Source organism: Salvelinus alpinus, chromosome 6 (genome assembly GCF_045679555.1).
Source record: "Salvelinus alpinus chromosome 6, SLU_Salpinus.1, whole genome shotgun sequence".
NCBI classification, from domain to species: domain Eukaryota; kingdom Metazoa; phylum Chordata; class Actinopteri; order Salmoniformes; family Salmonidae; genus Salvelinus; species Salvelinus alpinus.
The window spans coordinates 13801658-13818873 of NC_092091.1; the positions used below are offsets into that span (position 1 = coordinate 13801658).

Genomic DNA, 17216 nt, shown 5'->3' on the forward strand with positions numbered 1-17216 from the left:
TGATGTTTAAAGTTAGTGAGGGAAATATAAGTCTCCAGCTTCAGCGATTCTTGCAATTCCTTCCAGTCATTGGCAGCAGAGAACTGGAAGGAAAGGCGGCCAAAGGAGGTGTTGGCTTTGGGGATGACCAGTGAGATATACCTGCTGGAGCGCGTGCTATGGGTGGGTGTTGTTATCGTGACCAGTGAGCTGAGATAAGGCGGAGCTTTACCTAGCATAGACTTATAGATGACCTGGAGCCAGTGGGTCTGGCGACGAATATGTAGCGAGGGCCAGCCGACTAAAGCATACAGGTCGCAGTGGTGGGTGGTATAAGGGACTTTGGTGACAAAACGGATGGCACTGTGATAGACTGCATCCAGTTTGCTGAGTATGAGTCTGGAAGGAGAGTTTACAGTCTAGCCAGATACCTAGGTATTTGTAATTGTCCACATATTCTAAGTCAGAACCGTCCAGAGTAGTGATGCTAGTCGGGCGGGCGGGTGTGGGCAGCGAACGGTTGAAAAGCATGCATTTCGTTTTACTAGCGTTTAAGAGCAGTTGGTGGCCACGGAAGGAGTGTTGTATGGCATTGAAGCTTGTTTGGAGGTTAGTTAACACAGTGTCCAAAGAAGGACCAGATGTATACAGAATGGTGTCGTCTGCGTAGAGGTGGATCAGGGAATCACCCGTAGCAAGAGCGACATCGTTGATATATACAGAGAAAAGAGTCAGTCCGAGAATTGAACCCTGTGGTACCCCAATAGAGACTGCCAGAGGTCCGGACAACAGGCCCTCTGATTTGACACACGGAACTCTGTCTGAGAAGTAGTTGGTGAACCAGGCGAGGCAGTCATTTGAGAAACGAAGGCTGTTGAGTCTGCCAATAAGAATACGGTGATTGACAGAGTCGAAAGCCTTGGCCAGGTCGATGAAGACGGCTGCACAGTACTGTATTTTATCGATGGCGGTTATAATATCGTTTAGTACCTTGAGCGTGGCTGAGGTGCACCTGTGACCAGCTCGAAAACCGGATTGCACAGCAGAGAAGGTATGGTGGGATTCGAAATGGTCAGTGATCTGTTTATTAACTTGGCTTTCGAAGACTTTAGAATGGCAGGGCAGGATGGATATACGTCTGTAACAGTTTGGGTCTAGAGTGTCTCTTTGAAGAGGGGGATGACCACGGCAGTTTTCCAATCTTTAGGGATCTTGGATGATACGAAAGAGAGGTTGACCAGACTGGTAATAGGGGTTGCAACAATGGCGGCGGATAATTTTAGAAAGAGAGGGTCCAGATTGTCTAGCCCAGCTGATTTGTACGGGTCCAGGTTTTGCAGCTCTTTCAGAACATCTGCTATCTGGATTTGGGTGAAGGAGAAGCTGGGGAGGCTTGGGCAAGTAGCGGTGGGGGGTGCAGAGCTGTTGGCCGGGGTTGGGGTAACCAGGAGGAAAGCATGGCTGGCAGGAGAGAAATGCTTATTGAAATTCTCGATTATCGTGGATTTATCGGTGGTGACAGTGTTACCTAGCCTCAGTGCAGTGGGCAGCTGGGAGGATGTGCTCTTATTCTCCATGGACTTTACAGTGTCCCAAAACTTTTTGGAGTTAGAGCTACAGGATGCAAATCTCTGTTTGAAAAAGCTAGCCTTTGCTTTCCTGACTGACTGTGTGTATTGGTTCCTGACTTCCCTGAAAAGTTGCATATCGCGGGGACTATTCAATGTTAGTGCAGTCCGCCACAGGATGTCTTTGTGCTGGTCGAGGACAGTCAGGTCTGGAGTGAACCAAGGGCTATATCTGTTCTTAGTTATACATTTTTTGAAAGGGGCATGTTTATTTAAGATGGTGAGGAAATTACTTTTAAAGAATAACCAGGCATCCTCGACTGACGGGATGAGGTCAGTATCCTTCCAGGATACCCGGGCCAAGTCGATTAGAAAGGCCTGCTTGCAGAAGTGTTTTAGGGAGCATTTGACAGTGATGAGGGGTGTCGTTTGACCGCGGACCCATAGCGGATGCAGGCAATGAGGCAGGGATCGCTGAGATCCTGATTGAAAACAGCAGAGGTGTATTTGGAGGGAAAGTTGGTCAGGATAATATCTATGAGGGTGCCCATGTTTACGGATTTAGGGTTGTACCTGGTGGGTTCCTTGATAATTTGTGTCACTTAACAGAACGAACTCTGAAGATAGATGGGGGGCAATCAATTCACATATGGTGTCCAGGGCACAGCTGGGAGCTGAGGGTGGTCTATAACAGGTGAGAGACTTATTTCTGGAGAGATATATTTTTTAAATTAGAAGCTCGAACTGTTTGGGCATAGACCTGGAAAGTATGACAGAACTTTGCAGGCTATCTCTGGAGTATATTGCAACTCTTCCCCCTTTGGCAGTTCTATCTTGACGGAAAATGTTGTAGTTGGGTATGGAAATCTCAGAATGTTTGGTGGCCTTCCTAAGCCAGGATTCAGACACGGCAAGGACATTAGGGTTGGCGGAGTGTGCTAAAGCAGTGAGTAAAACAAACTTATGGAGGAGACTTTCAATGTCAAAGGTAGCTAGCTAATGTTAGCTTGAGCATTAGCTAGCTATCCATTTTCTGTGCTAACATCTCTGGCTGTGGTAACTAGCTAACTAACGTTTGCCTCATGACCATGTTCGCGACGCTAGCTTACTGAAGTGAAATATAACTAAATGTATGTTTTTTGTCAACATTTGGCTAGCTTGCTAACTATGTCAGTGTCTGTAACGGTAGTTAGCTAAAGTTAGCTAGCAAGCTAACTTAGATAGCTTAGTCTCACACTTCTTCTGGTCTCGGACACTGTTTCCCTCGTTAGCTAAAGTTAGCTAGGTTAGCTGGCTAGCTATGTTACCATAGCTAGATTTGACTTATTCTCCATCTAGGTAAATTTAACTATGCTATTTGGCAGGCTTATCTCATGCTTGCATGGTGATTTATTGAGTTAGCTAGCGTAACTGTGTACTTGTTTTCTGACAGTGGCAGCTTTAATCGGACTTGTGAAATTCTGTTAGCTAACGTTAGGAGTTTACCTTAAACTTGATGTAGCCTAGTTTAGTTGGCTAGCTGTTTCTAACATTTCTTTATTTCTGTACTGAAATGCAGAGTTCAAGGCCAATGAATGGACAGCTTTGTAAAGATACGCTAAATGATGCGCTAAAGATACACTCATTTAGCGTATCTTTACAAAGCTGTCCATTCATTGGCCTTGAACTCTGCATTTCAGTACAGAAATAAAGAAATGTTAGAAACAGCTAGCCAACTAAACTAGGCTACATCAAGCCTCTTTGATTCCAAAGTTTGAGGGTAAGTAAAATTGAGAAATTCCTTTTTGAAAATGGGGACAGAGCTTTACGTCTTCCACATTGTCATCGATAACCAATAGTACAACGAGCATGTCTTTTTTCCACTGAACAATAGTGGATAAGTATCTGCTCTTGTAGCGTAGCACCCCATATAATCAGATACTCAACAGCGTTTAAGAAATATATTACCTTCAGCAGTGTTATCTTGTGATCAAGCCATCAATGTTTTGGGATTATTGGTGTCTTAAAAATGTTAGTTAACCGGTTAGCCATTAGCATGTTTGACATTTCTGTGGAAATGCTACTACTACAGTTATTGTTCACCTTACTATTTTGTTTAATTACAAGATATATCCGTTTAATTCTGTTAAAAAAAGAGACACCAACCTTGTATCCGAAGTGTTTACTAGATAGTTTACCAGCTGGCTAGCCTTCCAGTAAAAACTTTTCATTGCGTAGCCCAGTGAGCCCTTCTGTAGACTCTTAAAAATGGTTCTTCACCAACATCTTCCTCAGTGTTGTAAACAAATAATGCCTCATTATTTGTTTTACAGATGAATCTGATGTTTTGAGAAAGTAGATAACAGTTTAATACTAACATATAAATGAGTATGAATAATTTAGGTAATTTTTTTTTTAATAATATACAGCATGTCCCACAAAATGGTTTTTGAAACCTCAAAACTTAACTTACCTCAAAACCTAACTTAACTTACATTAACTGCAATGAACATCGGTGGTCAGCTAGCTAGAAGGGTGTCTTTAGTCGCAAAACGTTACATTATTTCCCAGGCCATTTAAATGTTGAGCTCGAAGTGATTTAATTCTCCAACCGCTAGAGAGTGTCCGAAGTTAGGGGATGTCCGATGTTGAGGGAAAAATAGCTATGTAGTGTGAGAAGTGACAGGAGGAAGCACAGCCCTCTGGTGTTCCTTTGAATTAATAGATCAATGGATGGATGAGCCATGAGTGTCTCATTACAATGCTAATATGCTTAAGACACTATTAATAGCTCTGTTAAAACCTCTCTGGGATAGGGGGCAGTATTTTCAAGTCTGGATGAAAAGCGTGCCCAAAGTAAACTACCTGCTACTCAGGCCCAGAAGCTAGGATATGCATATTATTAGTAGATTTGAATAGAAAACACTCTGAAGTTTCTAAAACTGTTTGAATAATGTCTGTGAGTATAACAGAACCGATTTGGCAGGCGAAACCACGAGCACAATCCATCCAGGGAATTTATTTTTAGAGGTCAATCTGTTTTCCATTAGATTTCTATGGCAAGCCCGTTTTAATAGAAATATGCTTGCAGTTCCTATGGCTTCCACTAGATGTCAACAGTCTTTAGAAATTGGTTGATGTTTTTCCTTTGAGTAATGAAGAAGTAGCCCTTTCCTTTCTGGGAGTCGAGCCAAGTGGACTCTTTTTTGGGGGGCGCGCGACCTGAAGCTCGCTCCACTTTGATTTTATCCGCTATTGAACACAATGTATCCCGTCTTAAATTTTAGCGATTATTTACGTTTTAAAATACCTAAAGTTGGATTAGGAAAGTTGTTTGAAATGTTTGGACCAAGATTACAGGTAATTTATTAGATCATTTGTAGTCATGTTGGGCGAGATGGAACCGGTGTCTTTCTGAATCAAACGCGCCAAATAAATGGACATTTTGGGGATATAACGACGGAATTAATCGAACAAAAGGGCCATTTGTGATGTTTATGGGACATATTGGAGTGCCAACAGAAGAAGATCTTCTAAGGTAAGGCATGAATTATATAGTTATTTCTGTGTTTTGTTGCGCCTGGCGGGTTGAAATATGATTGTCATGTGTTTGTTTGATGGGGTGCTGTCCTCAGATATTAGCATGGTTTGCTTTCACCGTAAAGCCTTTTTGAAATCTGACACGGTGGCTGGATTAACAAGAAGTTAAGCGTTATTTTGGTGTATTGCACTTGTGATTGTATGAAAGTTAAATATTTCTATTCATTTAATTTGAATTTGGCGCTCTGCCATTTCACCGGATGTTGTCAAATCGATCCCGCTAACGGGATATGATCCATAAGAAGTTTTAAATGGACTTTTAGTTCGTTTTTTATGCATTTGTGCCTTCATTACTCCTGTTATGTGGTTGAGGCGGGGGTAGGTGCCTTTGCTTTTGGGTGGAGTCTTCACAGCAAACCACAACTCCCAATTTCTAACACGTTTGGGGCTCCCTTGTAAAAATAGATTTTTAATCTCAATGTTTAAATAAAGGTTAAATAAAAGTATGGACCCATAATTTAGTCATGCAGCTGACCAAATTGCACAAGATTTTATTTCTGGGTTAATGGATATTAGACTGCTCTAAGGTGTGACTGTAATCCACACTTTGGTTATGGTAGAAAAGTCACTGCCAAGAAATGCTTATGTTACTTTACTCAGCATAGAGTGTGTTTGAAGTTACTGTTTTGGAATAAAATGTTTAAAATATTTTCTTTAACATCCTCTGTTTGTGTGCTTATTGTTTAACCATTGATAGGATCTAGGTCATTTTGAGACCTTAAGGAACATCATGTACTGTTGGAATATCCATCTGTTCATCTTTTTGTGAGAAATTACATTGGTCACTCAAAACATTTATAAATGATTTATAAAGTATTTATACCCCACACTTTAGATGATAACATCTAACTGATTAGTAAATGGTTTATAAGGACCTATTTAATCATCTTATGAATGGAGTAATGATTAATAAATTATGAATAAACTATTAACTAATCCATTCTGAATGCTTCATGTGGAGCTATTATGAAGTGGGGTGGGGGGTGGGGGGGTGTATCGTGTGACCAAATCACTCAAATGACCGATGTTGACCGTTCACCACACACTGCCCCTCACCCACAAACACCCTGCCTCTGGACCCCTTGATCCAAATCTCACGCTCCCTAACTCCTCATGCTCCCTACGTCCTCACGCTCACTACGTCCTCACGCTCCCTAACTCCTCACGCTCCCTACGTCCTCACGCTCCCTACGTCCTCACGCTCCCTACGTCCTCACGCTCCCTAACTCCTCACGCTCCCTAACTCCTCACGCTCCCTAACTTCTCACGCTCCCTACGTCCTCACGCTCCCTACGTCCTCACGCTCCCTAACTCCTCACGCTCCCTACGTCCTCACGCTCCCTACGTCCTCACGCTCCCTACGTCCTCACGCTCCCTACGTCCTCACGCTCCCTAACTCCTCACGCTCCCTACGTCCTCACGCTCCCTAACTCCTCACGCTCCCTAACTCCTCACGCTCCCTAACTCCTCACGCTCCCTACGTCCTCACGCTCCCTACGTCCTCACGCTCCCTACGTCCTCACGTTCCCTACGTCCTCACGCTCCCTAACTCCTCACGCTCCCTACGTCCTCACGCTCCCTACGTCCTCACGCTCCCTACGTCCTCAAGCTCCCTACGTCCTCAAGCTCCCTACGTCCTCACGCTCCCTAACTCCTCACGCTCCTTACGTCCTCACGCTCCCTACGTCCTCACGCTCCCTACGTCCTCACGCTCCCTACGTCCTCACCCTCCCTACGTCTTCACCCTCCCTACGTCCTCACGCTCCCTACGTCCTCACGCTCCCTACGTCCTCACGCTCCCTACGTCCTCACGCTCCCTACGTCCTCACGCTCCCTAACTCCTCACGCTCCCTAACTTCTCACGCTCCCTACGTCCTCACGCTCCCTAACTCCTCACGCTCCCTACGTCCTCACGCTCCCTACGTCCTCACGCTCCCTAACTCCTCACGCTCCCTAACTCCTCACGCTCCCTACTTCCTCACGCTCCCTACTTCCTCACGCTCCCTACGTCCTCACGCTCCCTACGTCCTCACGCTCCCTAACTCCTCACGCTCCCTAACTCCTCACGCTCCCTAACTTCTCACGCTCCCTACGTCCTCACGCTCCCTACGTCCTCACGCTCCCTAACTCCTCACGCTCCCTACGTCCTCACGCTCCCTACGTCCTCACGCTCCCTACGTCCTCACGCTCCCTACGTCCTCACGCTCCCTAACTCCTCACGCTCCCTAACTCCTCACGCTCCCTACGTCCTCACGCTCCCTACGTCCTCACGCTCCCTACGTCCTCACGCTCCCTACGTCCTCACGCTCCCTAACTCCTCACGCTCCCTACGTCCTCACGCTCCCTACGTCCTCACGCTCCCTACGTCCTCACGCTCCCTACGTCCTCACGCTCCCTACGTCCTCACCCTCCCTAACTCCTCACGCTCCCTAACTCCTCACGCTCCCTAACTCCTCACGCTCCCTAACTCCTCACGCTCCCTAACTCCTCACGCTCCCTAACTCCTCACGCTCCCTAACTCCTCAAGCACCCTAACACAGGGCACAGTGTGTCCTTCGCAACCGATTCCCACTTGCCGAGCACTGCTGTCCTGCAGTAGGGAATGGGAAGTAGCCAGATAGTGTAGCTAATACCAGGCCAGGGTGACAGCTAAAGCACATGTTCATTTTGTAGTCCGATAACTTCTGCAGACAAGTTTCAAATTCTCGCGGAAGTTTCTAGAAACAAGCATAAACTTGCCAGCTGGGGAGGGCTCATTTTGGATGACTGACTAAACTGTCAGAACCATTGTTATTATAGCTCGGAGGTCTTAACCGAATCTGTTCGTCCACACTCAACTCTTGTTGCGCGACATACATCATAATATTGGGCAACAGGCATGTCTGTATAGCCTCTCCCACAGTATTGCCACGGTCGGGGCTAAAATGTGAGTGTTGCTAAAAATGTCTGCCTCAGGAAATCACCAAAACATTCCAGGCCGTGTCATAAAAATCGCCAAACATCCTGCTGCGCCCTTCTGTTACCATCAACCTGGCTACCTGGCTATGACAACCAGCGGGTTAGTTATCCTGAGTGGTGCTATAGCCATGATACTGTACACCTGGCTAGAACAGGATACGGACCTAAAAACAATGTCTACACCACTGTATTGTCCTGGATGGAAATAAGTATGACACTGTACTCGCATATGCTAACTCCGTCGCTACCATTACCTGGAAATAATGTCAATGTCAAGGGTCAGGATATCACACTTGTGCATCGAAGTGTATACTGCAGTCCTAAGTTAAAATAAGGATGATACCGTAAACTGCTAATCCATTTCAGTCACTACTAGTGAATGTAAATAACACAAATCTATAGTTCCTGATATAGTGCTCAATGCTCATCATGCAAATACTGTAACATTATCCATTTTGCTATTCTTATCCATATTCAAGACAAATTATGTAAGAGATTTGTCATATGGTAAGAAGACAATGTATTCGTCTTTTCTAGGTGTCGTGTCTGCGGTGGGGCAATCACCATGAGGCATTACACTTCATTAAGTCATTACCCAGGATCCTTAGCAGGTAGATACCGGTAGGTGACGGAGATAAATATTTAGTAAATGGCTTACGGGACACGTGCAGCCGGAACCCAGTCTTCCAGCAAAAGGACCAATTAGTATCAAAGACTAACAAGTGACACTTGAACATCAGTTCAGGTTAAACGTGTTCAAATTGTTTGTAGTGGAAATAAAACTGGAGAGAGAGAAGAAGACAGAAGAAGAGTGTGTGTGATAGAGAGAGAGTGTTTGTGACTCTGATTTGATTTTGGTGAACTGCACTGTGTCAGTCAGCATACAGTGCAGTGCAGTACAGAACAGAGCCTGGTGACCTCCCTAAATGCCAGTCTAAGAGTCTCCCTGGCCTTGACTGGAGCTAACAAACCTCTGGGCAATCTCTCAGGCCTTGCCCTGGCCCTGACTGGAGCTAGCCAACCTCTGGGCAATCTCTCAGGCCTTGCCCTGGCCCTGACTGGAGCTAGCCAACCTCTGGGCAATCTCTCAGGCCTTGCCCTGGCCTTGACTGGAGCTAACAAACCTCTGGGCAATCTCTCAGGCCTTGCCCTGGCCCCGACTGGAGCTAGCCAACCTCTGGGCAATCTCTCAGGCCTTGCCCTGGCCCTGACTGGAGCTAGCCAACCTCTGGGCCATCTCTCAGGCCTTGTCCTGGCCCTGACTGGAGCAAGCCAACCTCTGGACCATCTGTCAGACTTTGCCCTGGCCTTACCCTGGCCCTGACTGGAGCTAGCCAACCTCTGGGCCATATTTTAAGACTTGCCCTGGTCCTGGCCCTGATTCACTCCTACACCACATCCAGCAGTATGGAGCAGCGTGGAAGATTAGCTTTGCTGAAGTCAAGAAACAACCCGGCCTGACCATCACACAGTCACTGACTAGGGACCATGCTCCTGCTGAGGTCGAGGTCCACCCACACACTACACACAAATACGCTCACACACACAGCCTACAGTATTTAACTGACCTAGTTTAAGCCTAGTAGAGTCAGTACAGTGAATTACATGGGGGTTATGTAGGGAGGGAGGACACCATTTTTATTCCTGTCCATACACTTAGTTCACTCAACCTAATCCTGTGATGATAAAATCTGAAAGGGCCGAGCATTGTAGAGCCTTGGGGGACGCCTGCCATTATGACTCAATAGGATGCAGGCAGGAGGTAGCCCACCCATGAATACCCCCTCTCTCTTCAGCTTCCTACATTCACTCCCACAAGGACCCACAATGATGTCCTTTGCTTCATCGGCTGACTGAGACAGGCTCGCTGAGGCGGCCCCTGGTGATGCTGAAAGCCCTGTGGGAGGCAGTTTGTGTCTGTGTGTGTGGTGGGGGCGGGAGCCTGCATTAATACCGCGCAGCCGCTCTGCACGTGCCCAGCTCACGGCCTGCCAGTGGCCACACAAAGGGGGATGATGTCATGCTTAGCCAATAACAAAGGACTCTGGGGCCGTGTGGCCCTCCCGTGTCACCCGGCTAGTTCCAGCTTTATCCAGCCTAGCATTAAATCGGCAGCATTATCCTCTTTACTGTGGTGGAGAGAATACCAACAGCTAGCCAGCAACAGGGCAAAACGGGGAAGACAGAGAGAGAAAAGAGGGGCAGAGAGAAAGAGAGGAAACAGGGATGGTGATAGAGAGATGGTGATAAACAGGTGGGGGGACCAGGACAGAGAGACAGAGAGATGGTGATATTGTAATGCTTCTCGTGGGCTGAAGGAAGAGTGGACCAAGGTGCAGAGTTTGAAGTGTTCATGATTTAATCCAAAAAAACAATCGAACAAAAACAACAAACAGGAGAACGAAAGCGAACAGTTCTGTCAGCCAAACAAAACAGCTAAACAGAAAATAACTACCCACAAAACACAGGTGGGAAAAGGCTACCTAAGTATGGTTCTCAATCAGAGACAACGATAGACAGCTGCCTCTGATTGAGAACCACACCTGGCCAAACACATAGAAATAGACAACATAGAACAAAAACATAGAATGCCCACCCCAACTCACGCCCTGACCAACCAAAATAGAGACATAAAAAGGATCTCTAAGGTCAGGGCGTGATATATATATTTTTTCTCAACTAATTTTTTTTCTCAAATCATTAGTCATTTAGCAGAAACTCTTATCAAGAGCAACTTACAGTACATTTCCATCTTTTTTTTTCATTCATACTGGTCCTCCTGGGAATCAAAAGTTCTTTAAAACCTCTTTGATGTAAGGTACCCTTTTTAGAAGACCTGCATGTTTCTGGTACCGGTTCCGACCGACATTTTCACTTCCTCATCTATCTGTGGATACCATAGATCGAAATGGCTCGCTTTGAGTGATATCCCTGGTTCCCAAGGACACAGTAGTATTTTCTTCTGAGCCTGTGCGACGTAGGATGTGAAATCTGAAACCACTTGAAGCTGGGACGTCCCTCCTTCCATTTCATTCGCTCTGTCACAGCCACTGACAAAGCACATGCCTGCAATCATCACGGTAGCACATTCAGAGATCGATTTATAGCCATTAATCTAAAAATAATTCATAGATTTTAAAGAAACAACAGTTTCTGTTTGTCACAGATGGACAGGATTAATATGAGATGGAAGGCGAGTTCCTAATGAGTTCAGGAAGCCAAGCTAGAGCTCTGTGAGATGTTTACAGCAAAGGGGGCAGACGCTTTGATCAACAGAGAACTTTAGAAAATATGCACATTTTCTCTAACACTAAACACAGAAATATGTATTTTAAAAGTAACGAGTACTTTTCGGTGTCAGGGAAAATGCATGGAGTAAAAAGTACATCATTTTCTTTTGGAATGTAGTGAAGTAAAAGTTGTCAAAAAATATAAATAGTAAAGTAAAGTACAGATACCCAAAAAAATTACTTTAGTACTTTTAAGTATTTTTACTTAAGTACTTTACACCCCTGGTGTACATATAATCATAATAGGGATAATAGTGTACAGTAGTAGGCTATACCCTCATCTATTGCCTGCACTAACCATGGAACTGTGTGATGACACAGCTAAGTATTGTGCCTTGAGAGTTCAAACTGTCACGGCATGGTCTGCGCTCCATAATGATTTAATTCACCTTTTTTTTTATATTATCAACTGTTACTAAAGATCATCAGCAACAACCACATGGCCGTGCCAGCGTTTACAGAGGAAGCAAATGAAGGTAAATGAAACAATGAAATTAAATGAAATGATACCAACTGAAGAAAACTAACAGTAAATTGTTAGTTGAATTGTGTTGTTATTTGGTCTACTGACGGTCGATACTGATAGTGACTAATATTTAACATGATAGAAATGGAAAAAAGTCGGGGTAGTCTATAAGACAATCAAGAGTGCCCATCCCTGCAAGTTAGAAGTCTGTACAATTAATATTCTGCATAATGGCACAGCATTTCATCAACTTTACTGTGCTTGATACGCTTCAGTTTGCTGCCATGTAACTGGTTTCACATTTGTCTTCAGCGATTATAGGGTCAAATATATCTAAAACAAGTGTCACTTATATTTACAATTCCCTTATCCAAACGGAGAACTCATTTACCTAGCTCTTATCAATAGCTCTTATCAAATTAATACCAAGTACATTACAGTGGATGGAGAAGGTGTTATTTCTATCAGGAAAAAATTAAGCAGATGCTTTTTCCACTTGGAACCGGTAGGTTCGCTAGAACTTATTCACAGTTTCCTCGTGTGTAAATGTGGTGGAATTACTAGGGAATTAAGTCAAGGTCAGAATACGGCGTATTCAAAACGAATAGCAGGTGAATAGCAAGCTATTTACTTGCGCTTAACTCGGATCAGAATCGGGCCCTAAATGATTATGTTAACCTGGGGGGTAATCATTACTCCAGACATTTTCAGCAAACAGGGACGGGGACCTACCTGAATCTGTCCAATAGACACGTTAGTTTTTGTTGCACAATAGAACGTTTTGCAAATATTTGGAGTAGAGGTCGACCAATTATGATTTTTCAATGCCGATACCGATACCGATTATTGGAGGACAAAAAAAGCCGATACCGATTAATCGGCCGATTTATTTAATAATATATTTTTTTTTTAAAATATATATATATATCATACACACACACATTTTTGTAATAATGACAATTGCAACAATACTGAATAAACAATGAACACTTTTATTTTAACTTAATATAATACATAAATACACACGCACACAGCTCTGAAGTGACAATGATACTGAAGAGTCTGCTTAGGAGACAAATACTCTCAACTGTTTGAATAAAAATAGAGTTTAAGTTACCTGTGATGAATGTTGAAAACAAAAACTTTAATTTCTATATGCAGGAAATCCTATTTTAATAATGGGCATGGTAAGAATTGACAACCAAAGTGCGAATCATAATTCCCATGACACCTAGCAAAATCTGAAAAGCGGTTCCTTCATTTATTCCATAGGATATTTTTTAGATTCACTTAAAATAAGGTCTGTGTTTCGTGTAGGCTGCCATCACCGTGCCAATTTTATAACTGTATAGATATCCATAGGACAAGGTAACTCTGATCAATATTGGCTAAATATAAGCAGAGATAAAAAAAATTGTAGAGTGGATTTATGAAAATATGTTGACAAACGTTACCTTATCCTAGTGAGATTTACACGGGTATCAAAACGTCGAGGCGGTTTAAGCCTGCACGAAACACAGACCTTATTTGAAGTAGATCAAGACATTCTCTATGGAAGACATGAACGGTAAAATAACGAAGGAACCCCTTTCAAATTCAGCCGCAAGTTATTACAGGAATTATAACGCGTCGACTATTTCTCTCTAAACCATATACCTTTGACTAATCTGGAAACTATCACCTCGAAAAACAAAACGTTTATTCCGTTCCGTATTTTATCTAACGGGTGGCATCCATGAGTCTAAATATTCCTGTTACATTGCACAACCTTCAATGTTGTCATAATTACGTAAAGTTCTGGCAAATTAGTTCGCAAAGAGCCCAAACTGTTGCATATACCCTGACTCTGCGTGCAATGAACGCAAGAGAAATGACACAATTTCACCTGGTTAATATTGCCTGCTAACCTGGATTTCTTTTAGCTAAATATGCAGGTTTAAATATATATACTTGTGTATTGATTTTAAGAAAGGCATTGATGTTTATGGTTAAGTACACATTGGAGCAATGACAGTCATTGATTTATTGTTTTTTATAAGATAAGTTTAATGCTAGCTAGCAACTTAACTTAGATTACTGCATTCGCTAACAGGCAGGCTCCTCGTGGAGTGCAATGTAATCAATGCAAGATTGGATCCCCCGAGCTGACAAGGTTAAAAATCTGTCGTTCTGCCTTGTTTCCTAGGCCGTCATTGTAAATAAGAATGTGTTCTTAACTGACTTGCCTAGTTAAATAAAGATTAAATAAAGGTGTAAAAAAATAAAAATAATAAATAAATAAAATCGGCAAATCGGCGCCCAAAAATACCGATTTCCGATTGTTATGAAAACTTGAAATCGGCCCCGATTAAATGGCCATTCCGATTAATCGGTCGACCTCTAGTTTGGAGTAATGATTACACCTCAGGGTTGGGAGCAATTCCATTTAAATTCCACTCAATTCAGGATGTAGTCTGAAATTTAAATTATCTTTAATGCTTTTCAATTAGGAAAACTTTGAATTGGGTTCACTTTCTGAAATTGGAATTGAACCCAGCCCTGATGTAAACCAGTTCTAGCCTTCCGACCAGTCCAAAGCCTCTACACACTGACTTGGAGACATCAGCCACTGGTCTATTAAAAGAAGAGTTGTGCAACAGCATTCTGCTCAGGGTAATAATGACTCTAAACTTACCAATCAGAGAGCGAGAGAGCGAGACAGAGAGAGAGAGACAGAGAGAGACAGAGAGAGAGAGAGAGAGAGAGAGAGAGAGAGAGAGAGAGAGAGAGAGAGAGAGAGAGAGAGAGAGAGAGAGAGAGAGAGAGAGAGAGAGAGAGAGAGAGAGAGAGAGAGAGAGAGAGAGAGAGAGAGAGAGAGAGAGAGAGAGAGAGAGAGAGAGAGAGAGAGAGGGAGGAAGGAAGGAAGGAAGGAAGGAAGGAAGGAAGGAAGGAAGGAAGGAAGGAAGGAAGGAAGGAAGGAAGGAAGGAAGGAAGGAAGGAAGGAAGGAAGGAATGCCAAGCTTCTCCAGCCAGCTAAAGATGTCTTTCAATCCCAGGGAGCAAATACATATATTCATTAAGTTGAATAAAGGTCTAAGGCACTGCTGCTTCCACTCATGTAGAGCGGGTTAGACACCTCTACATCTCACTGAGGGTGGATGGGTAGTTACATTGACAGGCTGAGTTGGAAGGACTGACTCCAAGTGCTAAATCATGAATATAAGCAGCTAGGGGGAAGGAGAGAATGAGACGAAGCACGAGCCACACACATACATGACAGGTCAGGCATCCAGGGCCCGCTGGTTCACATCGGGAAGTAGACGACTGGCTTTTATGAGTCGCCACTCAAACTGTGTGTGTCACACCTAAAAAATTCCCCCAAATGTTTCCGTCATCACAATACTAAGGGCATGTGTCATCCATATCTTATAGCATCACAGAATCAATGCCGTGGCCGTGTTCTTTGGCATTACAGGTGTAATTACATTCAAATTGCGCCACTGTCTTCATTGTTTCTGTCTTGTTGGTGCTGTGGGAAGGAAGAGGTCATTTCCACAGCTCTGTTGAGATGGATTTACCCATCATGTAAAAATACTGGATGGAGCACACACACACACACACACACACACACACACACACACACACACACACACACACACACACACACACACACACGCACACACCCAACCACCCTCACACACACACACGCGCGCATGCACACGCATGCACGCACATGCACACAGACATGCACAGACATGCACCCAGACAAACACCCAACCTCCAGTTTCACACAGCGACTAAAAATACATGATTCGCGTAGCATGCCATGGCTGGGCCATGGAAAAAAGGCTGTCATATTGGGAGCAGAAGTCATGGAAAACGGGAGGATTCGGTTTCATTGCAATAAACCTACAGTATGACCGCCTGCCAGCCTGCCTGCCTGCCTGCCTGCCAAATATAGCACCCAGAAATCCAGAGCAGAGTAGGAGCTAGCCAGAGAGACACAGACTGACTACAGAACAGAACAGTACACAGACCTCTACCTGACACTGTTGCATAGAACAATAGCAGATAATGTTCATGTCCTTAGGCTGCTGTTCTTCTCCCGCCCTTACAGTTATCAACATAGTGATCAATTCAAAAAGCATCTCTCACATCCGGGAAATAATCCTGAACTAATGACTGGTGCTGGTCTCCTGGAACACAGACATAGAATGCATAGAAATAGAATCTAGATTCGATATCTATGATAGAATGATACACTGTAGGCAGCCCCTTGGCCCTCATTACCAGCATGTTTTCCTGTTGTGAACTGTGCAGTGTAACTGGTGAGCTGTTGAAAATATTTATTCTTGAAGGACAATAAACTGTAACTTCCATCCACTCTCGAACTCTGACCCCTGACCTCTAACCCCTGTCCCCTTGACCTACCTTGACCTTGCCGTTGGGCTGTAGTAGCTCGGTGACGGACACCTTGTCCTGCTGCAGTCGCCTCTTCACCAGCTTGGAGCAGCACACGTTGACCGCCCCTTGTACATGGGATGCGTTGTACTCCGAGAACGTCCGGCTGTCAATCACCAGTAGACGACCCGCCCCCCTCTGGATCAGCCCCGCTAGGCGCTTGATGTCCATGGCACTCCGCCTGGTTGGTCCCTTCTCCCCCGCCATGATGCCACAACGATGGGCAGCAACGAGGTCAGTGAGGAGTGGAGAGGATGGGTGGATGGAAGGGGGGGTGGGGTGATGCTGAGGTTGTAGGGGTGGATGTATGGGGGGAGGGGTGGTGCTGAGGGTGGATGGGTGGATGGATGGGGAGGGGTGATGCTGTGGTTGTAGGGGTGGTGCTGAGGTTGTATGGGTGGATGTATGGGGGGAGGGGTGATGCTGAGGGTGGATGAGTGGATGGATGGGGGGAGGGGTGATGCTGAGGGTGGATGGGTGGATGGATGGGGGAGGGGTGATGCTGAGGGTGGATGGGTGGATGTATGGGGGGAGGGGTGATACTGAGGGTGGATGAGTGGATGGATGGGGGGAGGGGTGGTGCTGAGGGTGGAGGGGTGGATGGATGGGGGGAGGGGTGGTGCTGAGGGTGGAGGGGTGGAGAGAGGGAGTGGTGGTGCTGAGGGTGGAGGGGTGGATGGATGGGGGAGGGGTGGTGCTGAGGGTGGAGGGGTGGATGGATGGGGGGAGGGGTGGTGGAAGAGGAGAAGAGAGGATGTCAATGGAGGAGAGAAGCTACCGCGACTGTAACGGACCTCAGGAGAGCCATGGTGTCTGAGGAGAGAAGTAAGAGAGAGAGAGTGAGAGAGTGAGTGGAGGCACTTTTCATGTAGATGGTTATAAGTCAAACATTCTAAGCTGTATGTGAAAGATCCATCTAAAGCGAATCATCTACAC

The 17216-nt window shown here is 44.9% G+C and overlaps 1 protein-coding gene across 3 annotated transcripts in view; it reads right to left on the minus strand.

Annotated features, from left to right (window-relative positions):
* The window catches only part of LOC139578189 (dual specificity protein phosphatase 8-like), a 106323-nt gene that overhangs the window by 76261 nt on the left and 12846 nt on the right, over positions 1-17216 (minus strand). For all 3 annotated transcript variants that reach the window (XM_071405484.1, XM_071405485.1, XM_071405486.1), the window contains exon 2: positions 16251-17093. In XM_071405484.1, coding sequence (XP_071261585.1) covers positions 16251-16487 — 237 coding nt within the window. In that variant the 5' untranslated portion in view covers positions 16488-17093. The remainder of the gene's footprint in view (positions 1-16250; positions 17094-17216) is intronic.